Below are 25,357 nucleotides of genomic sequence, written 5' to 3' on the forward strand. Positions count from 1 at the left end.
CATTCTAAATCATTGTCCCTTAGAGGGAAAATAGATGTCTTTACATTAAAAACAACACTCCCTGGGGCGCCTGGGTGGCTCAGTCGGTTGAGCGTCTGACTTCGGCTCAGGTCCTGATCTCTCAGTCCATGAGTTCAAGCCCCGTGTTGGGCTCTATGCTGACAGCTCAGAGCCTGGAGCCTGCTTCTGATTCTGTGTCTCCCTCTCTCTCTGCCCCTTCCCTGCTCGTGCTCTGTCTCTCTCTCTCTCTCTGTCAAAAGTAAAAATAAACATTAAAAAAAATTAATAAAAACAACACCCCTTGATGAACTTTCAGATCCTTGCCTGTTCAGATACTGCTTTATAATAGGTCTTTTTGCTTCTTGCAAGTTTTTTAGGGGACATTTTTGAGATGAGCTCATTTTTTGTTTTCCTTATTTATTCCTAGTTAAGCATTCAGGATCCTAAGAAAATGTTGAAATCCTGCCACATAGGCAATTTGCCTCCAAGGGTCAAACGAAGCACCCAGATATTCCTTATTTAGTGTGCCAAGAAAGGCAGCTGGTTGCCTTCCCAACAATTTCCTGGTGGGGCTAACGCAAATCTACATCAAACCAAATCCGTTATGCCCAGGTGCATTTAGGCTTTCATAAGCCTGAAACAGACTATTATAGCAAAAGCCTAAACAACTCTTGGGATATGTGAACTATTTTATTTTTTTATGTTTATTTATTTTTAAAGTTTATTTATGTTTGAGAGAGAGAGACACACACACACACACAGAGCGTGAGTGGGGGAGGGGCAGAGGGAGAGGGAGAGATTCCGAAGCAGGCTCCAGGCTCCGAGCTGTCGGCACAGAGCCTGACGCGGGGCTCGAACCCACGAACCGTGAGATCCTGACCTGAGCCAAAGTCAGACACCTACCCGACTGAGCCCCCCAGGCGCCCCTCTGAGGAGAGTTTTTAAAGCTGTGGCTTACAGTCATCAATTCAGTGGGGCATGACCAGCACTGTTAAAAATTTTAAATGCTGCAGAATTGGAGGAAAACCGCAGAGTATATAGTATGTGTATCCAATATATTATTTCTTATAGTTTAAGCGGATTTTATAAATAGATACGGATGCCCATATACAGATGCGTACACGGATAGGTCTCGGGGATGTGGTGTGTGGCCTGGGGACTGTAGTCAATGGTGTCTTAGTGCATTTTTGAAGGCTGCTGCAAGAGTGAAGAGTGAATCTTGAAAGTTCACGTCGTCAGAAAAATTTTCTTTTTTGTAACTTTTTATGGTCACGGGTGGTGCCTGGACTCACTGTGGTGATCATTTTGCGGCGAACACAACGTCCAATCGTTACATTGCACAAGGTTGTATGTCAACATAACTCAATCAAAACCTATATATAGGGTCGCCTGGGGGGCTCAGTCGGTTGAGCGTCCGGCTTCGGCTCAGGTCATGATCTCACAGTCCGTGAGTTCAAGCCCTGCGTCGGGCTCTGTGCTGATGGCTCAGAGCCCGGAACCTGGTTCGGATTCTGTGTCTCCCTCTCTCTCTGCCCCTCCCCTGTTCATGCTCTGTTTCTCTCTGTCTCAAAAATAAATAAACGTTAAAAAATAAATAAATAAAAACATATATATATATATATATATATATGCCAAATCATATTGTTAAATGTAATCTTACAGATCACAGCACCGCCCCCCCCCACCAAAAAAATAAAGTTTGGAAGCACTGTCTTTTGAACCCAGAAGGCTCATTGTAATCTTTCATGAGAAATAGGAAATCTAAAAAAGAACGTTTTTGACTTGTCGTTCTAGTCTTTGAATGCTGGTAGAAAGGACTATCTTTGAAATGGGCTTACTTGTCTCGGGGGAGCAGCAGAACCCGCTGTGACTGAGCTCGGGTGGTGGCAAGCAATCCCTAAGGTGCAAAGCGATCGTGGTTATGACACCAGGTACAGGGGATTACTTACTAATCAGATCCTTGGGAGAGGTTGACCAGAAAGACCAGTGGTTGACCAGGTGGTGATAAATGGATCGTAGATTTCTCAGGAAGAAAATCAACTCGCTCGCTGTTCTTTACATGGAAGAGCTAAAAGCGACAGCCTTCTACCCAACTTCCAGGCACGAGTCGGCTCACAGCCTCAGTGTCCCTTGAATGACGAGGAAGCTGGACAACCATGAAGCCACACGCTGCTGTAACACCACGGGGATACACTCTCAGCCTTCTTGGTAGACTTCCCCAGCTGGGCACACCGCTCAGTGTTCGGGAGAAAGGGAAATACACAGAACTTTCCAGGGGCTCTTGAATACCGGTTTTGAGTGCAGATTGATTTTCAAGGACTCAGACTGACCACTGGGATCCAGTAATCCTAGTCGAAGATTCTAGAAACATGAGACAGAGTCGTGATTTAAGTTCGCTTCGCTGTTGGCTCAGTGTGCTACCAAACACGCCTTGTAATGACGTCCCCAGGTCCCGGGAGTGATAGGGTTTGGGTAAATATTTTCAGAAAGGCTCACTATTCACATTGATTCCCTCACCCTTGGACTGCCAGCCTTCACAATAGGGGCTTTCCTCTGGTAGCTACTCATCTAAAAACATATCATTACTGGACACCCTGGTCTTGAGTAAGCAGCTACTTTGATAATGTCATTCCATGGCCCCATCTAACTGCAGAAGAAGCTGGCAAATACAGTTTGAGTTTCTTGAAAATGCTGCATTTTCGCTGTCTTGCTCTGCAACTGCTTTGAGAAGTTTGAGGCCAGCCTGATTAACCTGCTCTTCTGTTTGTCTTCCAAATGTTTTTCTTTCTTTCTTTCTTTCTTTCTTTCTTTCTTTCTTTCTTTCTTTCTTTCTTTCTTTTTTTTAAGCAATCGCTACAACCAGCGTGGGGCTCGAACTCGCAACCCTGCAACCAAGCTCTACTGACTGAGCCACTAGGCGCCCCAGCTTGCTCTTTTAAATTATTTGATCTCAGGCACCTGGGTGGCTCAGTCATTAAGCATCTGATTTCGACTCAAGTCATGATCTCGTGGTTTGCCAGTTCGAGTCCCACATCAGGTGAGCCTGAGACCCGCATCAGGTGAGCTCGAGCCCTGCTTCTCTCTCTCTCTTTCTCTCTCTCTCTCTCTGCCCCTCACTCACTTGCACCCTCTCTCTTTCTCAAAAATAAATAAATAAATAAATAAATAAATGGCGCCTGGGTGGCCCAGTTGGTTGAACTTCTGACTTCGGCTCAGGACACGATCTCAGGGTTCCTGAGTTCAAGCCCTGCATGGGTCCTGTGCTGACAGCTCGGACCCTGGAGTCTGCTTCGGAGTGTGTGTGTGTGTGTGTGTGTGTGTGTGTGTGTGTCTTTGCCCCTCCCCCACTCACGCTCTGTCTCTCTCTTTCTCAAAAATAAATAAAAACGTTAAGGGGCACCTGGGTGGCTCAGTCAGTTGAGCGTCCGTCCCCCTCTTGATTTCCGCTTAGGTCATGATCTCGCAATCTGTGAGTTCGGGTCCCACATCTGGCTTACTGCTCTCAGTGTGTCAGCGCAGAGCCCGCCTTCGGCCCTCCGTCCCCCTCTCTCTGCCCCTCCTCCACTTGCGCTCTCCCAAAAATAAATAAGTATTTTTAAAAATAAATACATTAATTAAAACGTTAAAAAAGAAATAAATCATTTCATCTTTTTTGCTTTGTATGTTCTGAGGGTATTTTCTCTACCCTGAAAGTCTAAAAACTATACGACTATACGCTAGAAATTATTTCCAAGTAAGTTTTTCCAGGTAACTGGTGGGTCCTTTGACCATGTAGATTCTGGTCTTCTTTTATTTTTGCAGGTTTTCTCTGACTATATCTATAATATCATTTTTCTTCCTTTGTTTTGTTATTCTTTTTCAGGGACAGGCATCATATATGCGGTTCCTTTCTTTCTATCACAGTCTCTATTACTCCTTTGAAATTTTTATCTTCTTTTCACCTTCCTGGATGTCCTGGCACCTTTCTCAGATGCCCCTTCTTGAGTCTGCGTTTGAGCCTACTCTCTCCCTTGGCCAGATTTCAATTTAGTTGTCACTTTGGATACTTGTAAACTTTTTCTCCATTTCCTGCTTGAGCTCAGTATTGTTCTATTTTTCCCTATTTAAAAAAAATCATTGGAGTTCTTTTTGAAATTTTTTAAAGTTTTTTTTTAATGTTTATTTATTTTTGAGAGAGAGAGAGAGAGTGACTGGAGGAGGGGGAGAGAGAGAGGGAGACACAGAATTCGAAGCAGGCTCCAGGCTCTGAGCTGTCAGCACAGAGCCCAATGCGGGGCTCGAACGCACAAACTGTGACATGACCTGTCTTTTTGAATTTCTGATTCAAGATGGTTTTCCTATCTCCAAATACTTGTAGCATTTCTCAGACCAAGGTTGATGGTTTCTAGGATTCATAGCTCAAGGGCTCCCTCTGCCGTCCACGTAGTGGAGGGGGGGGGGCAGTTTCTTTCCTGGCTGGCTTTTGGGGGGGGGGGGGACATGGGTGGGTGCTTGATGGCGGGAAGGTTTATGGTTTCTTCCACTTGGCGGGGGGGGGGGTTCTGTTTTATTTTACAGTGTCCTAAAGTGTGCCACTCTTTTCTGTCATCAACATCCAGCCTCCAAAAGATTTCTCCTTTCTGCTTTACCCTTGTCTCCTACAGAAGTGATGTTTTCCACTTTGCAAAGTAGCTTTGCCTTTTCCAGAATATCACATAGTTTGGATCATACAGTACGTAGCTTTTTAGGAATGGTTTCTCTCACTTAGCAACATGCATCAAAGGCTCCCCCGATGGTTTTTATGTGGCTCACGATAGTTCATTTCCTTTTATCATTGAATAATATTCCATTGTCTGGATGCACCAGTTTATTTATCTACTGACCTACTGAAGGGCATCTCGGTTGCTCCCAAGTTTAGGCAGCTATGAATAAAGCTTCTGTAAACCTCTGTGTGCAAGTTTTTGTGTGGACATCAGTTTCCAACTCATTTGGATCATACTGGGTCATATGATAAGGGCATGTTTAGTTCTGTAGGGGACCGCCAAGCCCCTAAAGTGGCCGTACCATTTTACATTCCCACCAGCAATGAATGAGAGCTCCTGTCACTCCATACCTTCCCCAGCATTTACGTTGTTGGTGTTTGGATTGGGGCCATCTTCATAAGAGTGTAGTGGTGTTTCCTTGTCTTAATTTGTAATTCCCTAGTGACATGTGATATGGATCAGTTTTCCGTAAGCTTAGTTGTCGCCTGTATATCTCTCTAGTGAGATATCTGTTCAGATCTTTTGTTCATTTTTAAAATTGGGTTGTTTCTTTTCTTATTGCTGAGTTGTAAGAGTTCTCCATCCAGTCTGTTACCAGTCCATTGGCAGATATACGGTGTTCCAGCACCATTTGTTGAAAACACTAGCTTTTCTCCATTGAGTTGCATTTGCTCCATTGTCACAGATTCGTTGACTCTATTTCTGTGAGTCTATTTCTGGGCTCTATTCTGTCCCATTAATCTATTTGTCTATTATTTCATTAATATTACCCTGTCTTGATTGGCTTTATAGTAATCTTTCAAGCTGTACCCTTTGGCCAACATCTCCCCATTTTTTGCTGTCCTTCTACTCTTGTTTCCGTGAGTTCAACTCTTTTAGATTCCACATGTAAGTGTGTTCATACACTTTTTTTCCATGTGAGGCTTATTTTGCTTAGCATAATGTCCTCTGGGTTGATTCACGTTGTCACAAATGGCAAGACTTCCTTGTTTAAGGATGATAACAGTCCATTATATATATGTACATTATATATAAATTTTTTTTGTCCGTTCATCCATCAATGCACACGTTGGTTGCCTCCATATTTTGGCTGTTGTGAAAAATGCTCCAATGAGCATGGGGGTGAAGATATCTTTTCGGGGTGGTGACTTTATTTCCTTTAGATATACACCCAGTTGGGGCGCCTGGGTGGCTCAGTCAGTTAAGCATCCGACTTTGGCTCAGGTCATGATCTCGTGGTTTGTGGGTTCGAGCCCCACATCGGGCTCTGTGCTGACAGCTCAGAGCCTGGAGCCTGTTTCAGATTCTGTGTCTCCCTCTCTCTCTGCCCCTTCCCCGCTCACACTCTGTCTCTCAAAAATAAAAATAAACATTAAAAATGAAAAAAAAATACAATGAGATCTCCTTTTACACTTGTTGGGATGCCTATCATCAAAACGTCAAACACAGCAAGCGTTGGTGAAGGTGTGGAGGAAACCCCACCCTCATATGTTCTTCTTGAGGAACCCACTAGGGGTCAGGCTTGAGCCCATCCTTGTTGAAGCTCTGTGTATAAAATTAAGTTCTACCTCAGGGGACATCATCAACCACATGCTTGAAGTACAGCCTGATTCCCTGAACTTGGTCCTGTCCAAAGAAGCTGTGTCACATGGTGGCTTAGAGCACTTTGGAATCTGACAACATGGAATTTGAACTCCATCCCACATTTTTCCAGCTGTGAGACTTTCGGGGCCTTGGTTTCTCCATCCATGAATTGGGCTCATGCCATTGCTTACCTTATAGAGGTTTTGTCTGGGCTATATAATATAATAATAATTCTAAAACAAAAACTTTGTTATTATTAGCTGTAGTAACAGTTGTGGTGGTAACAGCCATGATGAAAGCAAACATATGGCACTTTCTCTGTGCTAAGGGATTGTTTTCATTGCTTTGCACATACCAACCCATGTAATCCAACACTCTTACGAATCAAGTGCAACTGTGTCTCCGATTTACACATCAGGAAAGTGCAGTGCAAAGCATCAGGGTCACAGAGCTAGCAAGTGGGACAGCCAAAAGTAGAATCGAACCGTTGGACATTCACCAACAGCATTTCTAACATCAGTAGTTATGAATGATGATGGTTTTGCGCCGGAGCAGAAGTGGGAATCAAACCTAGATTTACCTGACTTGAGGATTCACAGTATTTCCCACCAAATCAAATAGCTTCTGTCTAAAATAAATACCTGTATGCTTTTTCATGCAGTGTCCCCCACCTGTCGTGAACATGAGAACATTTAGGTGTGCTGACGATGCCATGTGGCCCCCACTCACGTGGCATTGCTTGCCTTAAGCAATGTGCCAGGGATGGTCACTGGACGTTGTTGTCACAACTGCCTGACATCGGCTCTATGCTCCTCAGAAGCAGAAATACTCCTCTCACGAAACCCTTAGTTACCATGGCGAGCCATGGAAAAGACTTTGAGAATCACTTTCGTCTACTCTCTGCCCAGCCTGAACATCAGAAATGACTTCCCAATGAGACAAAGCAAGGCTAATAGGGTTGGCAATGACCCCCTGTCATGATTATGTGGCTTGTGCTATGTTCTGGCCTCACTGCTTTACCCACATTATTTCCTAGAACCCTCACACCAGACCTGTGAGGGAGGCACACTGTGGTCCTCCAACAATGGCCGTTGAGCACGTGCTATCTGTCAGGCACTGTTTTGTTTTGCTGGAGATAAAGTGATGAACAGGAGGAAGTCATGGCTCCGGAGTCTGCAGTCTAGAGGGGAGAAAGATAATAAAGACACGAACACATGCATTGATAGAAACGGATATGCGTGTAGACATGGGTAAGAATGCTGGAAATTGGGCCAGAGAGAGAGAAACACTGCATAAAAGATTATATCGGGGTAAGAGGGAGACACAGAGAGTTATGGGGGTCACTGAATTAGAGGGAGTGACTTAGAACAGCCTTTCTGGAACAGCTGACACTGAATCACGGAGACCTGAAGAAAGGGAGGGAGGGAGTCCCACCTGATGTCTTCCAGGAATGGAGTTTCCATAGACAAACACACAATGTCAATGCCTGAGACAGCATTGTGTTTGGGGTGGTGGAGAAAATAGCAGAGAGGCTGCTAGGTTTGGGTGAGCGATGGGGAGCATCCAAGGGCAGACAGAGAAGGGACTTTGGCATTTTTCCTACATGTCATGGAGGTCATGGGGGATTCCCCTCACAGCAGCGACATGATCTTGCTCTAGCTACTGTGTGAAGAGAAGAAAGCAGTTCATCCTCTTTCTCTTTAGTGCTTGCCTGCGTGCCACCCCCCTTCTCTAGTTCTGTCTCAAAACTGACCACTCCCGGAGAGCTACCAATTAAAGGTAAGTATCAGTTGTCTACATGCAGATACAGTTCGACTTTTCCAAGAATTGAGACCTCTTTGCTTGTTATGTTGATTTTCAACATATGCCCGTGATCTCAGATTTTCCTATGGTTCAGACCCAGCTGAGGCCATAATCTCATCTTGCTGAGATAGGTCAGGGTGTTATGGGCAGAGTTGGGTCCCTGCCCCCGCAAATTTATGCATTGATGCCCTAACACCCAGTGCGACTATATCTGGGGATAGCACCCATAAGGAGGTGATAAAGGTCAAGTGAGGTCAGAAATCTGGGACCTTATCCCAATAGGACTGGTGTCTTCATGAGAGGAGACACCAGAGATCTCTTTGTCTATATACAAGCACAAAGAAAAAGCCGTGTGAGGACACGGTGAGAAGCCAGTCAGTTACACGCCATGAAAAGAGCCTTCACCCAGAAATCTAGTCAACCAGCACCTTACTCATGGACTTCTGGTCTCCAGAACTGTTGAAAAGACATTTCTGTTGTCTACACCACCCACTCCGGGGTATTTTGTTACGGCAGCGCTTGTGGGTTAACCTGCAGGGTTGCAGGAAGATTCAGGTATCTTGTCTACAATTACTCAACTCTCAGAAACAACAAATTCTGAGGAGGAGTGAATACTGGGTACCCATCCTGTGCTGTGCAGCAGTGAAACCTGTCACTGATGTCCCCAACTAATAAGTGGGAAATCCAGGATTTGAAAGTTAGTCTATCCGACATGAATGCCCACACATTCTCCGCTGGGTCTAGACTAGAGCTCGGGTTGCAAGGAGACCCTCTGAATCCAAACCCGGGGCCGATTTTGCAGAAGGTGAAATAACCCCACATAGCCCCCTCTCTGCTGGAATCAGCGATTTCTCTCTGCGTTTGCCTGCGTTTCACACGGAAGCACTGGAATCTTAAGTCCTGCTCGGCTACTTGGTAAGTTCAGGACCTTGGTGGGTTTGGGTTTATTGTTTTTTCTTTCCTTTTCTTTTCCTCATCTCTACCCTCCCGGCCCCATCGGCCAGATACCAACTCTGGTCCTGAAAAATATTTTATCACAGTTGGTTGAGTGCCTCGGGGCATAATGACAATTCAGTTGAGCAAGAAAGAATAATGGGTCCCCTCTGATGTCCATGCCGGCCCTTCCAGAGGGTCAGGTGTTCTGGGTCCCGCTCGGAGAGTCCCGGACATGCCTTTAGGGGGTGGGGTGAGATGACTCTCCAGAACATGCCTCATGAGCACTGTACGTATTGATCACCATCTCTGTGACCTCGTGAATATTCAGGAATATAACTTTCCATGACCTTCAGGAGAAGTTATCATGAGAACCAAGGGCATTTTTTAAAATGTACCCCCCAAAAAGAGAGCGACAAATCAAAGGTGCTCTCTTCCCTGGTAACCGAAAGCTCAAATATCTGCCACAAACGTTAGCTTATTAAATAAGAGGTATAGAGAACTGGTCTCACATTCCCATTGATTTTGTTTGCGTGCGTCCTGGATAGTGATGGTTATGGATCAGAAACAATGGTAAATAATTAACTAGAATTAAGTCAAAAAGAAAGGAAGGGAAGAAGGAAGGAAGGAAGGAAGGAAGGAAGGAAGGAAGGAAGGGGAGAAGGGAAGGAGGGAGGGAGGGAAAGGAAGGGAAAGGGAAGGGAAGGGAAGGGAAGGGAAGAGGAAGGAAGGAAAGAAAGGAGGGAAGAGAGGGAGGGAGAGGAAAGGAAAGGAAAAGGAAGGGAAGGGAAGGGAAAGGAAGGGAAGGGAAGGAAAGGAAAGAGGAAGGAAGGAAAGAAAGGAGGGAAGGGAGGGAGGGAGAGGAAAGGAAAGGAAAGGAAGAAGGAAGAAGGAAAGGGGGAGAGGAAGGGAAGGAAAGAAGGAAGGAACTACTCACGGGGCTCTCCAATGGGATGTAGGTAGCCCCAAGATTTCAGAGATCTGGTGTGCAAACTCGGAAAGCAAAAGTAAGTTCCAGGGTCACTCAGCTAGCAAGTGTCAGAAACAAAGCCAGTTCTGCCTTTGGACCAGGAGAGAGCTAGTGTTGAACCGTGTGGCTCTGAAGAGACCAGGCTTCTCTTCATCTAGGAGCCCTCACTGGCTAAAAGGGCGGGGTTGAACAAGAAGGCTTCATGTCAGGCTGCCTGGAGTGAACCTGCACTCTTCCACTTGTGCCTCAGTTTCCCCAGATGTCAAGCCAGGGACAGGATTCCCACGACAAGAAGCTGTGTGAGACCCCTCCCAGCTTAGGGCCGGCCATGTTGCTTCCTTGGGGATGACAGGTGACCTCCTTCTCTGCAGAGAGGCCAGAGGCTGGGTTGACATCCCTCTATTTCATCAAAATAACAAAAAGCAAAAGCCTGCGTGCCAGGGAGGTGAAACTCAACCTCCCCAGGCTCTGTGATTTTATCAAAATTTCTTCGCCTGCCTCCAATTCCATTTCCTCGTCTCTGTTTGGAAAGGGCAGATGTGTTTCTAACCAGTAGCTGGTCCCCACGGGTCTGCTAATGGGCCATATTTGCCTCTTATGAAGTGCGCTCGCCTCTCCCACGCTCCCCAGATCCCTTTCAAGATGGTGGCTGGGAAAGGCATTGCAAAGTGGGCCAAGCCCACAAGTCGTCATTGTGGGGACTGGGGTTAAGATCTGACCTTCACAAGTCCTGGCTGCCCACAGGCGCGACGCTTGACCTCTCTGAGCCTTACCTACCCCGAGGCGGCTAAAACTGGCTTTGCCCATCTCCCTGGACTTGTATTAAAAAAACAAAAACAAAAACAAAAATCAAGGGGGTAAGTGGTACGAAATGGATATGGAAAAATCAAGCAAGCTACAAAGGAGGGGTTCCCAAACTTCAGGGGACATCTGATCACCCGGAAGGCTGGTTACAACGCAGGGAGCTGGTCCCATCTCCAGAGTTTCAGTGGGTCTTGTGTGGGGGTTAAGATTTTTTTTTTAATTTTTTTTAAGGTTTATTTATTTTTGAGAGAGAGAAAGAGAGAGAGTGAGTGTGAGCGGGGTAGGGGCAGAGAGAGAGAGGGAGTCACAGAATCTGAAGCAGGCTCCAGGATTCAATTTCTTTTTTTTTTCTTTTAAAAAAAATTTTTTTTTAACATTTATTTATTTTTCTGAGAGAGAGAGACAGAGCGTGAGCAGCAGAGGGGCAGAGACAGAAAGGGTGTCACAGAATCGGAAATAGGCTCCAGGCTCTGAGCCGTCAGCACAGAATCCCTCTCCGGGCTCGAACTGATGAACTGTGAGATCATGACCGGAGCCCAAGTCAGAAGCTTAGCAGACTGAGCCCCCCAAGGCATCCCTAAGGATTTGCATTTCTTTTTTTTTTTTAAGCTTTTTAAAAAATGTTTTTTTTTAATATATGAAGTTTATTGTCAAATTGGCTTCCATATAACACCCAGTGCTCATCCCAAAAGGTGCCCTCCTCAATACCCATCACCCACCCTCCCCTCCCTCCCACCCCCCATCAACCCTCAGTTTGTTCTCAGTTTTTAAGAGTCTCTTATGCTTTGGCTCTCTCCCACTCTAACCTCTTTTTTTTTTTTCCTTCCCCTTCCCCATGTGTTTCTGTTAAGTTTCTCAGGATCCACATAAGTGTGAAACCATATGGTATCTGTCTTTCTCTATATGGCTTATTTCACTTAGCATCACACTCTCCAGTTCCATCCACGTTGCTACAAAAGGCCATATTTCATTCTTTCTCACTGCCACGTAGTACTCCATTGTGTATATAAACCACAATTTCTTTATCCATTTGTCAGTTAATGGACATTTAGTCTCTTTCCATAATTTGGCTATTGTTGAGAGTGCTGCTATAAACACTGGGGTACAAGTGCCCCTATGCGTCAGTACTCCTGTATCCCTTGGATAAATTCCTAGCAGTGCTATTGCTGGGTCATAGGGTAGGTCTATTTTTAATTTTTTTAGGAACCTCCACACTGTTTTCCAGAGTGGCTGCACCAATTTGCATTCCCACCAACAGTGCAAGAGGGTTCCCGTTTCTCCACATCCTCTCCAGCATCTATAGTCTCCTGATTTGTTCATTTTGGCCACTCTGACTGGCGTGAGGTGATACCTGAGTGTGGTTTTGATTTGTATTTCCCTGATAAGGAGCGACGCTGAACATCTTTTCATGTGCCTGTTGGCCATCCGGATGTCTTCTTTAGAGAAGTGTCTATTCATGTTTTCTGCCCATTTCTTCACTGGGTTATTTGTTTTTCGGGTGTGGAGTTTGGTGAGCTCTTTATAGATTTTGGATACTAGCCCTTTGTCCGATATGTCATTTGCAAATATCTTTTCCCATTCCGTTGGTTGCCTTTTAGTTTTGTTGGTTGTTTCCTTTGCTGTGCAGAAGGTTTTTACCTTCATAAGGTCCCAGTAGTTCATTTTTGCTTTTAATTCCCTTGCCTTTGGGGATGTGTCAAGTAAATTGCTGCGGCTGAGGTCAGAGAGGTCTTTTCCTGCTTTCTCCTCTAGGGTTTTGATGGTTTCCTGTCTCACATTCAGGTCTTTTAAGATTTGCATTTCTGACTCAGGTGCAGGTGAGGGGGGGTGGAGGAACCCCGTGCAGGGAGCACATTTTGGGAAAGCTGCTGCAGTGCATTCTCTGATGGATGTTCCTGATGCTTCTATGCACCCTGTGATTTAGGGCACGGGAGAGACTGCTGTGGAACCAGTTCGTGCCCCAGGAAAGCAGCTCGCATGGGAGGAGCGGGAGCAGAGAGTATAAATCAGAGGTGTCATTCGCTGGGGGGGCAGGCTGTGTGCAGGTCACTGGAGGTGATGAAAACTCTAGCGAGCTGGCTGTCCCTGGCCGTCTGTATGAGTGCACTGAAAGCAGGTGAGATGGCCAGGTGGGTGACGGAGGGGAGCAGGGGTCACGACAGGAAGGGGAGACCCGGGAGGAGGCAGGTTGTGGGCCAGGAGGGGGGCGGTGAGGAGGCGAGGGAGGGGACCCATTGTTCAGCAGGTGCAAAGCTTGAGTCGTGCAGGAAGGGGGCGTTCTCCCTGCAGGGGGCCATCCTGTCTTGTGCACTTAAACTTGGGTTCAGAAGGCAGATGTATTGCAGAGTGTCCTTACCACGATTTTCTTAAAAAAAAAAAAAAAAAAAAAAAGGCAGGGGCGCCTGGGTGGCTGGGTCGGTTAAGCGTCCGACTTCGGCTCAGGTCATGATCTCACGGTCCGTGAGTTTGAGCCCCACGTCGGGCTCTGTGCCGACAGCTCGGAGCCTGGAGCCTGCTTCCCATTCTGTGTCTCCCTCTGTCTCTGCCCCTCCCCCGTTCATGCTCTGTTTCTCTCTGTCTCAAAAATAAATAAACGTTAAAAAAAAATTTTTTTTAAAAGGCAGAAAGAAGAGAAAGAGGGCACTTATTTTTTCAACATTAAATTTTTTTTAATTTTATTTGAGAGAGAGAGAGTGAGCAGAGGGGAGGGGTAGAAGGAGAGAGAGAGGGAATCTTCAGCAGGGAGCCCAATTCCCCTAAGAGGCAGATGCTCCACTGACTGCGCCACCCAGCTGGAACCCACTCCAGGGTTTGGGGTCTGGTTGGGAGACTTGGGGGAGCTGGGTCAGAGAACCCGGAGACAACGCCTTTGAATGCCACCGGGGAGGGGAGGGGGACTCGGTGCCTGGGTGTCCACAAACCCCCTCTGTAGGGGAGGCAGACCAGAAGGAGGAGGAAGGCATAGTGGGATGAGAAGCAGCACCCACAGGGCGCCTGGCCGTCTCAGTCGGGTGAGCGTCCCACTCTTGCTTTTGGCTCAGGTCACAATCCCACAGTTCGTGGGTTCCAGCCCCTCCTCGGGCTCCACGATGACAGCGTGGAGTCTGCTTGGGATTCTCCCTCTCTCTCTCTCTCTCTCTCTCTGTGTCAAAATAAATAAGTAAACTTAAAAAAGCCACAGCCATTTGAGCCAAGGGGGAGGCGGAATTGGTAATCTGTGGCACAGTGGCCTTGATTTTGCCAGTGCTTACATGAAATTCCACAGCGGTCTTGCTTTATCTCACTGTCCCAAGATCCCAGAATAAGCCTGTCTGAGGTCGTGACTCTGGGAGCTGGTCGTGTCCAGCAGGAGAGTGACGTGGCTTAGCCAGGGGGGTCGGGGGCAGGTGTTCAGGTTTTCAACTGTGTTTTCCCTTTCTTAGAACATGGTGGGCACACTGCAGGCCTTCAGTCAGTGTCAGTGGTGGTTTCTCATGAGCTGCAGGGAGAGGAGGAGGAGGCTGAGGGGGAAGGGGGAGGTAGGAGGGGTCAAAAACATTTATCAAATGGTAAAAATAGTAATGTTTGGCCGGAGTTAGATGTGACAATGACCTAAAGCACCATGACAGAAGATCTGTAAGGACTTCGTCGTGTTCGGCGGAATCAGTGGGTGAGAATGGGCAAAGCCATTTCTGGGGGCACCAGGGTCTGAAAGAAATAGTCTGTTCCCTGGACACAGACTGAGCTGGACGTGAGCCCGGACTGCAACCCTTCTTGACTGTGGACAATGTTTGGGTGAAACTGTCCCTCTGCTCTCTCACCTGTAAAATGAGAAGGTTGTGGGGATTACAGACAGCGGAGAGGAGAGGTGGGTGAACATTGGCCACCACGTTGGCAAAGCCAGGAGCACGGTGATGGACGAAGCAGAAAACTCACCCAGCGGCAGCTGACGTTTCTAACGAAATGTCGGCACCCATCTTTTTATCCCACAATTTTCCTAACTCACCAAGAGCACTTGCGGAGTGGGGGCAGCTTTGTGGCAGCTCCTAAAAGGATTTCAGGGGTCAGAAATAGTGGCCCCCAGAGGCAGGATCATTTTAGAGGCTCAGTTTCTGGAGCCTGAGTACCAGAACTGTTTACTTTTGTGGCTTCAGAAGTGATTTCCCTCTCTTAGCCTCCATTTCTCGTATCTACAAAATGGAGGTCGTCGTCAATAGATAGCCAATAAATATAATATATAATAATCCCAACCTCATAGGATCACTGTAAGCATCAGTGTCAGTGAGATAAATGGCATAAGGCAATAAGTAGAAAAGTGGGTGCCTAAAAGGCTACCCCAATAGCCATTTATTTAACCCTCGCCCTCAAAAATGTTGACATCTTGTTGACTGGTTTCTGAAGAGCAGAGCCGCGATCCCCTAACCCGGATGCCAGATGCACCACTCAGTGGCTCCCGATTCAGAGCCTCACTCAAACCCACGAATTAGCATCGTTGTATCAGAAATAAAGTGGGCCTCGTGGGGTAAGTCACTTGCAGAGGGAAGTGACGATCCCAAGATAATGGCACGTTCAGAACACAGCCTCCGAAGTCAGATTTCTCGGAGTTTGGACCTGGTTCCCACCAGTTGGTGGTCACATGATTCTCTGTTCCTGTTTTCTCATCAGTAAATTTTGGGGGGAATGGTGAGAAAGAGAGAGCTCCAAATTATAACCTCTCCTAAGGCTGTTCCACGGGATCCAGTGACTGGATCATAGCAACGGAGCATTAGACATCAGCCGATGTTATTGGTTGACAAGGCTTCGTATTTCCCTTCTAGCCTTTAATGACGTCTAACCTGGCTTTTATGGTGGTGGTGCTCCTGGGACCCACACTCCCTAGAACAGGCTCAGAGCTGATACAAGAGCAAAATTTTTCAAAGGAGTGAAACACAACAAAACAAAATCACTACCAAGCCTGCACTGAACACACAGGTTGTTTTCCTGAAATGTTGACACGTGGGCAAAAGCTAGAAGGTTCCCTCCGGACTTCAGATTTGTGGAATTTCATTCCCATTGGTTAATCCCCTTGGTTAACGCGTGGAAGTTGAGTGATACTAGATTTACTTGAACTTGCTCCAAGAAAGACCTTGGAAAGAGTCGGAGCTCATACATGACTTTCTTGGGTAGATGTGAGACAGCCTGCTCCCATCAGAAGTGATCGTAAGGCATCCAAAATGTGACAGCACGGGTTTTTCGGTGACATGAGGACGGTTGGCTAGATGTACTTCAAGATACTTTTTTCTTTTACGTTTGTTTATTTTTGAGAGATAGAGACAGAGCACGAGTGGGGGAGAGGCAGAAAGAGAGGGAGACACAGAATCCAAAGCAGGCTCCAGGCTCTGAGCTGTCAGCACTGAGCCCTACACGGGGTTCGAACCCACAGACTGTGAGATCATGACCCGAGCTGAAGTCTGACGCTCAACCGACTGAGCCACCCAGGCACCCCCCACCCCGCCTTTTTTTTCCTCAAGATACTTTTAATAGTCATTAGTGTAGGAATGGAGTATTTTAGGAGGTGGTCTAAATTTTACCCATTTTTTTCTCTTTCAGAATTTATTTCCCGTTTGCATTATCCAATTCAAGGTGTGTAGACACGTCTTTATTTGTTAACATCTCAAATGTTAGTCACACCCATGAAACAATATCATATTCCTGAAGTTCCTCGCACTTCCCGCCATTTTGCTCTTTCTTTTTTTAATTAAAAAAAATTTTTTTAGTCTGAAATTTATTGTCAACTTGGTTTCCATACAACACGCAGTGCTCATCCCAACAGGTGCCTTCCTCAATAGTTCTTTTGCTGTTCTTTTGCACAAAAGGCTCTCCCTGGTCATGACAGCCAAATCATATATCTCAAGATCTGGTTCAGTCTACCCCCCAAGATTTCCTCCCACCCTTTCAGAAGAGAACTCTCTTCTATATTGGAACTAACGCCAGCATTTGTGGGTTCTCTTGTTTATTTCCATGTAGAGGCATAACCTACATATCATAAAATTCACCCCAGTTTAAGTGTACCCTTCGATGATTTTTAGTAAATTGACAGAGGGGTATAAACATTACCACAGTCCAGTTCTAGGACATTTTCATTACTCTAGGAAGATTTCTTGTATCCATTTGCTATATCCATTCCGATCCCAGGGACAGGCAACCACTAGTCTACTTTCCATGTCTATACATTGGTGTTTTCTAGACATTTCATATCAATGGAATCCTACATGTGATCTTTTGCCCCTGGTTTTTAAGTTAGAAAGTTAATCATAGAACTCATACGTGCTCACCATTGATAACGTTGCTGCAGTGTCTCAATTCTTGGAAAAGTTGGGCCATTTCTGAATGTGGATAACTGCATTTTTCAATTTCAATCTCAACCTACAACCCTCATGAAAGTGGGGGCTTTGGGAGAGAAATGGAGATGTGGGAATGTTTCGTAGGCTAGTCAAGCCAATGAAAGGGAAATTTTAGTCCCAAAATGTTGTTGTTGTTGTTTCTAACTACTTCAATCGCCAACCACTTGTTTGGGAGTTGAACCAACATGGCCTGGAGTATATGCTGGAAAATGTGACCCTTCAGCCCTCTTGGCTTTGGGGTCAGAAGGAAGTTATTCTCAGAGCAGTGGGCAGCAGGGTCTCTGTGTGTACGGATTGCATGCTGAGGACCAAACCTGACCTGACTGTAGCAGGAGCCTAATGACAGAACCCAGTTCACTGGACTGATGTGGGAATATCATTAAATGCATTAGTGCTGGTAAGCTGTGCACAATATGTTCAGCAGAAAGTAAACTATCTTATATAAATACATAATAATAACAAAAATGAATTAATAATCAACATCATAATGAATGCTAAGTAATAAAAATTGCTAAATAATTGAAAATATTAAATACTAGGGATGCCTGCGTGGCTGAGTTGGGTAAACGCCCGACTCTTGGTTTGGGCTCAAGTCATGATCTCACAGTCTGTGGGTTTGAGCTCCGTGTCGGGCTCTGTGCTGAGCCTGCTTGGGATGCTCTCTCCCTCTCTCTCCCTCTCTCTCTCTGCCCCTCCCCTGCTCACTCTCTCTCTCACTCTCTCTCTAAATAAATAAATAAATAATCACACAATGAATATCATAATGACAGATAATATAGTTAAATAATAAAATAATACAAGTGCTAACGTAATTGTTAATAAATATGATCACAGTATTCAATAATAAATGTAAATAACATATATCAATAAATAACTTCTAAATAATAAAGATAAGTGAATTTTGTATCAAAATTACTTCAGGCTTATGAAGAGCCAAGCAATATTTGCTTGCTAAGTCTCTATTATGTGGCAGTCCCTGTCAGTGGACATCATGGGTCTAGCATCGAACAAGATACATGGGGTCATTTCTGGCAAATGAGAAAGACTCTGAGCAAGTCATTACGCATTAAATAATTAGAAGAAATGGGAACCTGTAAGAACGTGCAACATAACTGGATCTAGCACAGTCTGCATGTTCAAGAAAGTTCCATGGAGATTCACATCTAGGCGGAACCTAACAGGAGGGTCATTAAGCAAAGCATGTGTGGCATTGCTGGCAAGCAGAGGAAATCATGTCAGTAAGTCCCCAAGATGAGAAAGATGGCCACACATTCGAGACACCTAACAAGGCTGGCGCAAGAGCGGACCCTGGAAGGGGGGTCCAAGGCGAGGCTTGCGGTCCAAGCTCAAGCAGAACCATAAGCCTTTTCAGTGCTGCTTCTCATCCAAGAGCAGTGGGATATTAATAGGTTAGGGGTAGGGGCAGGCTAGTATTTGAGAAGGAACATTCTCCCTGCTGTGTGGAGAATGGACAGAACAAATAGGTTAGAGGAGGCATCCAGAAATATGCTTTTGTCATAGTCAAGGGCAAAGCGCAAATCTAGGGGGTGACAAAGGTGTAGAGGGAAGCAGATAGCTTTGAGAGATACTCGGGCTAAGAGATTCACTTTTCTAGGAGAGAGGAAAGAAAGGCTCCAGAATTTTGGCTTAGGAGATGGAGTGTGGGACCTCTGGTCACCTATATTTTGTGTCACACCCGGGGGAAGGCAGATCGCGAACCCAACCACATGTGGACACAGGGCGGTAGGTGGGCAAGTGCCGTGTGGAGAGGTGGGACAGACGTTAAGAAGGCCAATTTCCTTTGCAAGCTTGCCCCCCACACCTGGTGTGTTTCCTCTCTTCCAGGGTTTGTTAACAGTACCTGTGTCTTTCCATTTACTTATGGTGACGTCATCTACTACAACTGCATTTCCATCCACAGCGATTATGCCTGGTGTTCTCTTGACAGGAAATTCCAAGGCAGATGGCGGTACTGCACCGGGCAAGGTGAGTGAGCACCACCATACGGGCTGTCTTGGATGCCTAGAATCCGCGAAGCGACCCACAGTAGCAGACTCTGTGGCTTCTGGTGTTTGGGATAAATCTGAGTCCAAATCTGGACTGTCCTACATGTGTCGACCACTCTGAAAACAGTTCAGGGCAGTAGAAAAAGCATGTGTGGGGAGGTTAGCAATGATTGATGATAAAACTTGCCATGTTTGTATGTCCCCTCCCGCTCCTTCCTTTGTCTGCAGACCCCCCCAAATGCACTTTCCCCTTCCTCTTCGGAAAAAAACTCTTCCACAAATGCACCAAGGAGGGCTATATTTTGAATCGGAGCTGGTGCTCACTGACGAACAATTATAACCAAGATGGAAAATGGAAGCAATGCTCTCCTCACAAGTAAGTTGGCTGCAGAAGGAGGAGTGGGGGTGAGGGGTCTCTGAAAGTGGGGAACCTTCTAGATTAATGAAAAGGGAAGCTTGGGGCCTACATTTTCCAGTGATGGCTTAGATTGGGGGTCAGCAAACGCTTCCTGTGAAGGGCCCATTCGTAAGGATTTTAGACTTTTTAGATTTCACAGGTCTTACGGTCTCTCACATACTCAACTCTGCCAAGTATCACAAAAGCAGCCACAGGCAATTAAAAAAAAACTGAACTTAGCTGTATGCCGATAAAACTTTATTTATAGACCCTGGAATTTGAAACTCGTGTAATTTTCAGGTGTCACAAAGTATCAGTCGCCTTTTGACGTTTGTTTTCAGTCAACCACTTAACAATAAGAAAACCAATAGCTCACAGGTCATAAAAACAGATGACAGGTTGGATTTGGCCTCTGACCTCTAGCTTGCTGGCCCCTGGATTGAACGATCTGTCCTTCATCCCATGAGGATAAAGAAATGAGGCTGGTTTCCATGGAAAAGAAGACACAGGGAGGAGAAAAGCCTGGTCAACAGACCTCCAAGAGTTCACCCATCTCTGTGCTCTTGAATTACACTGAGAGTTTTATTGAGTGTCCAATAGTATCTCAGTTAACCTTTGCAATGATCTCAAGGAGTGATTACAGGTGTCATCAGGCCCATAGAGAAACCAGGAAACCAAGGCTTAAACAGCTAAATTATACCCAAACACAGTGTCAAATCCTATCATCTCAATGAAGTTTTGTGCAGAGACCACTTATTAACTGGTCCCATCAAATGAGCCCCTACAATACGCTCAGGTAATGAGCTTTCCCCATCAAAATTGCCATTTCATGGTTGTGGAAACAGGCATTGAGAGCCTGGGCACCCAAGCCAACAACTAGTAAGAGATAAAGCCCCAAACCTAGCCCGGACTCCGTGGTGGCCAAAGTCGGCATTCATTTCTACCCCACGGCTCCGTGGTTTTATCAAAACGTGTACGACCATTAATTTGGAATTGTCTTTGGGGTCATTGTCCACAACACCAGTGATTCACAGATGGAGACCCATGTGGGGCACTCCACTGGAATCTAAGCCGAGCGATTGCTCTTTCCCTATCCACGTTGTCACGCTTGTAAGTGATTGGGTTGACGTTTCTTGTTGGGCTTCCAGAGAAGTCACAGCCCTGTTCAGGACCCACGCACAGCAACCGTGTGGGTTGCAGCTGTGTGCTATACACACAACAGATCCCGCTGTTTCCCCCAACCGACTTTGCTGATCCTTGAACCTTCTCGGGAGCTAGGCCAATAGTTTTTAATTCCTAGGTTCGCCGATAGCTTCACTTCTTGGTAAGATGCCAGGAGGGCTCTGTGGTTTCCACACTTGGCTTTTAATTGCCTGTTACTCACTCGCAGCTTTTGGTGACTTTATAATAGGACATCAGTAGTGTTGTACTACAGCGATCCAATTCCATTGTTTGTATAATTGCTGCTTCCTGGGTCTTTCCAAGTTCCTGGCACAATGAACCAGCTAGTGTATGCCCCTCCACTGGGATACGATCCCAATTCAACTCCAGTGAGAACTTTAACAATCGGACCACCACCTTGCACCAGAGGCTACATGTTGTTCACCCCCAACGAATGATAGGGGTCCCCTTGGCATCCCGGGCTAGGAGTGATCTGGCTCCAAATCCCCATCTTAATTTAACACCTGCTTTGTGAGACCACTCCCGGGACTATAACAGGTTGGGTTCTCAGAAACAGGTGTTTCATCTCTCTCTCTCTCCCCCCCCCCCTCTTCTTTTCTCCCTTCTTCTTTTCTTTTTTACTGCCGTGGTCCAGAAAGTTTAAGACAGCTAACAAAAATAACTGGCTTTACAGTAATAGAATTAATCGATTAAAAATCAAGGAAAACTCAGAGTAAGACAGCAAGAGGTAAAGTTAGCACTGTGCAGGCTGCTTTCTTATTTTACCAAATGTGCATTTAATGGAGAACCATTCGTTACCAATCACAGTGGTTATGGAGATGGGCATACTCGTTGGACTTAACCTAGCAGGGGGTTATGAAAGCAGGGAGGTCAAATCACTTGGATTGTACAAAGCGCTGGGAACAACGACTAATACAGAGTGAGGGTGTTTGTATTTTCCATCCATTTCTCTTTCTTCTCCGTCTTTCCTTTGTTCCCTCCTTCCCTTACTTTCCAATTTTTTTTTTTATATAAAAAGAGATTTCAGATGGAGTGCATGGCCAAGTAAAATAATATTAATTACAAGTAGGTTAAAAAAAATATGCAGGATGAGTGGGACGGAGGCTTCTCTGGCACTAATAGATTAAAGGAGAACAGGTAGGGGCAGCTGGGTGTCTCAGTCGGTTAAGCATCCAACTCTTGATTTCGGCTCAGGTCATGATCTCACAGTGGTGAGATCGAGCCCCATGTTGGGCTCTGTGCTGCCAGCATGGAGCCTGCTTGGGACTCTCTCTCTCCCTCTTTCCCTGACCCTCCCCCATTCACACTCTCAAGTGCTCCCTCTCTCTCTCTCTCAAAATAAATAAATAACCTTTACAAAATAATTAAGTATAATTTGCTCGTCTTTTGTGGGTACCTTCTACATTGATTTTTAAGTGAGTAAGGGCTGGCTTTTTTAAATTATTGTTATTAGAATAGTGGAGTGGAATCACTGGGTCAAAGGATATGTACATCTCAAGTATGTGTTTTACACATTAGGTTATTCCAAATTATCCTCCGTCAACATTATTCGACTGCCCATTTTTAACTTTCTGAACGCTGAAAATTATCAGTTTAATATTTTCTTCGAATAACAGACTATGTGACTTGTGTTAAATAAGCAAGAAATCAAAATGGCCAATAGTGGCCCATTGAATTTGAGAGTGAGAGAGAAAGCCTTCAACTCTCCTAAGGCTACCAATCCGCAACGTTCCTCCATCCCGTTCCACCTACTCATGCTATTTCGCTTCTAGGGGTAGACCAGATCTCCAATCCGAGAGGAAACCAATGATCTTGTCTTGGAGACTGACAGACTGTGATACACTCCTAACCTCTGGGTTTTTGTTTTTTTCCCACAGTCTTTAGATAAGTCTTGGTCCTGGAAGGCACAGAAGTTATAGGCTTCATCAACTGCCTCTCAAAACATATCCTTTCCCTGATCGTTGTGACCAATAAAGATTTGATGTCTGTTCCATGTGGATGACTCCTTTTGTTGGAAAAAAGTCTCGGTCAACGCTCAATGTCAATCAGCGCCACGCTGACCGTGCTGGGGTGGGGAACCGGTAGGACATTTGTGGGGAAGAGCTGGCATTCAAATCAAGACCCTGGTGAACTGCTAATTGTAGAAGCTTTGGCAAATTAGGTAAATTCTCAGACTCAAGCTTCCTCTCATACAATTTTTCTTTTTTTTTTTTTTTTTTTAAATTTTTTTTTTTTTTCAACGTTTATTTATTTTTGGGACAGAGAGAGACAGAGCATGAACGGGGGAGGGGCAGAGAAGAGAGAGGGAGACACAAAATCGGAAACAGGCTCCAGGCTCTGAGCCATCAGTCCAGAGCCTGACGCGGGGCTCGAACTCACAGACCGCGAGATTGTGACCTGGCTGAAGTCGGACGCTTAACCGACTGCGCCACCCAGGCGCCCCATCATACAATTTTTCAATTAAAGTATAACATACACTTGCAACGTTTTGAGGTAAAATTTGTGACATAGAATCCCCCATTGTAACGTGAACAATTCAGTGGCATTGAGCACCATCACAATGTTGTGCAACCATCACCTCTGTCTACCTCTAAAACATTTCACGGGTGCCTGGGTGGCTCAGTCGGTTGAGCGACCGACTGCGGCTCAGGTCGTAATCTCACGAGTTTGAGCCCCGCATCAGGCTCTGTGCTGATGGCTCAGAGCCTGGAGCCTCCTTCGGAGTCTGTGTCTCCCTCTCTCTCTGCCCCTCCCCCGCTCACAATCTATCAAAAAGGAATAAACATTAAAAAAAAAAAAAAAAAACCCCACCATAGACCCATACACGGCGGTGGCTTATAAACAGAAATTTATTTCTCACGGTGTTGGAGACCGGAAGTCTGAGATGGAGACCGGAAGTCTGAGATGGAGACCGGAAGTCTGAGATCAGGGCGCCAGCATGATCAGGTGAGGGCCGCCTTCCCAGCGGCAGATTTCTGCTTGCCTCTGAACAGGGCAGAAGAGGGGAAGCTAGTTCTCTGGGGCCTGTTTCCTAAGGGCCCATTCATAATCCTTCACCCTCCAGACCCCATCACCTCCCAGAGGCCCCACCTCCTAATCCCATCACTGTGGGCATTAGGTTTTCCCCACATAAGCATTTGAAAGAGGCGCAAACTTCAGCCCATAGCCCTGGCAGAAACGCAACATTGTAAGTCACTCTGAAAAGCGGGAAGCCTGTTCTCAAGTTTTGTGCTCTCCGGAAGTTCAGTGGCAAAGCAACATTTTGTGCCTGGCCCCCTTTGCTCATCACCACGTTCCTGAGATTCCAGCTCACGCACAGTATCTCACTGGGCGCATGTACCACAACTTATTTAATCCATTATCTTGCTGACAGGCATTTGGGGAGCTTCTCGTTTAGGTTTACAATTCTTTTTCTTGTATGTATGGTTTTTAAGTTTATTTTTCAGGGCGCGGGGGGGGGGAGCACGAGTGGGGGAGGAGCAGAGAGAGGTGGGGGGAGAAAGAGAATCCCAAGCAGGCTCTGAGCTGCCAGCGCAGAGCCTGATGCGGGGCCTGGGCTCACAAACCATGAGCTCATGACTTGAGTCAAAACCAAGAGGAGGGCACTTAACCGACTGAGCCACCCAGGAGGTGGTGCCCCAGGTTTATAATTCTTAACGCACCTTTGCCTGTATCTTTTTTCACATCTCCTGGTGAGCGTATCTGTGGGGTATACACCTGAGGGCTAGAATCGCCAGACCCTAAGATGTGTGTCCACAGCTTTGCAAAGCCGATTTAAGTTCCCACCAGCCATGGTTCCAAATCTTTGCCACATCAGTATTTCCTAGCGGTGTAGTTTTAGCTTTAAATCATACTAATGGAAACAAATACGACATTATGTTACCTCTGGCTTTTCTCCCATTGAACGGTGGTGCGTCTCTCCCAAGGTCCCAGCCCAAGGTCCAGCTCGGAAGCGGTGGTGTGGGGGTGCCCCCTGGTGGCCTCCAGGCATCGCAACAGGTATGGGCGCACCCCGTTTCTCTCCGTCCCCCAGGGCGTCCCTGAATGAACCTCATGTTTGATTTGACCTGTGTCTCTCCGCCTGTGGTTTACCGTAGCAACGACCTCAAAGCTGCGCTCCTTTAGAGTTATTTCCTGTTAGGCATTTTATTTCGAGAAATTTCAGGTGAAGAGTTAAAAAAAATGGTTTTAATTTAAAAAAAAAAAATTCCAAGCAAAATCGGATACTGTGTTCATTTACTATAAAAACAACAACCATGAAAAAAGCTTTATTTTTGTGGCACTTGATTTTTTTTTTTTTTAGATTTTAGCAAAAGGGACAGTCAGATACAGCCATTCTGCTTTGTTTTTAATTTTTTTTAATGTCCAGTTTTGAGAGAGAGAGCACATCAGCGGGGGAAGGGCAGAGAGAGAGAGAGAGAGAGGGAGACACAGAATTTGAGGCAGGCTCCAGGCTCCCAGCTGCCAGCACAGAGCCTGACACGGGGCTTGAACCCACGAACCGTGAGGTTGTGACCTGAACTGAAGTCAGACACTTAACCAACTGAGCCACCCAGGCGCCCCAGATATAGCCA

At 45.9% G+C, this 25,357-nt stretch overlaps 1 protein-coding gene across 1 annotated transcript; it reads left to right on the forward strand.

Moving 5' to 3' along the window:
* The first annotated feature begins 12,734 nt into the window (after positions 1–12,734).
* On the forward strand, positions 12,735–22,776 carry LOC123578128 (binder of sperm protein homolog 2-like). The gene is made up of 5 exons (XM_045440757.1): positions 12,735–12,952; positions 16,405–16,437; positions 19,044–19,184; positions 19,433–19,580; positions 22,661–22,776. Exons 1-5 carry the CDS (start codon positions 12,814–12,816, stop codon positions 22,665–22,667), a joined length of 468 nt encoding a protein of 155 aa, XP_045296713.1. The 5' UTR covers positions 12,735–12,813; the 3' UTR covers positions 22,668–22,776.
* Positions 22,777–25,357: the final 2,581 nt, after the last annotated feature.

Source organism: Leopardus geoffroyi, chromosome E2, assembly GCF_018350155.1.
Source record: "Leopardus geoffroyi isolate Oge1 chromosome E2, O.geoffroyi_Oge1_pat1.0, whole genome shotgun sequence".
NCBI lineage: Eukaryota > Metazoa > Chordata > Mammalia > Carnivora > Felidae > Leopardus > Leopardus geoffroyi.

Excerpts from the sequence above, each read along its gene's own strand:
- LOC123578128 (XM_045440757.1), top strand. The coding sequence starts at position 12,814 with ATGGGAGGAGCGGGAGCAGAGAGTATAAATCAGAGGTGTCATTCGCTG. Across the intron at positions 12,953-16,404 it reads TATGAGTGCACTGAAAGCAG|AATTTATTTCCCGTTTGCAT; the intron begins GTGAGATGGCCA and ends TTTCTCTTTCAG. Across the intron at positions 16,438-19,043 it reads TTTGCATTATCCAATTCAAG|GGTTTGTTAACAGTACCTGT; the intron begins GTGTGTAGACAC and ends CCTCTCTTCCAG.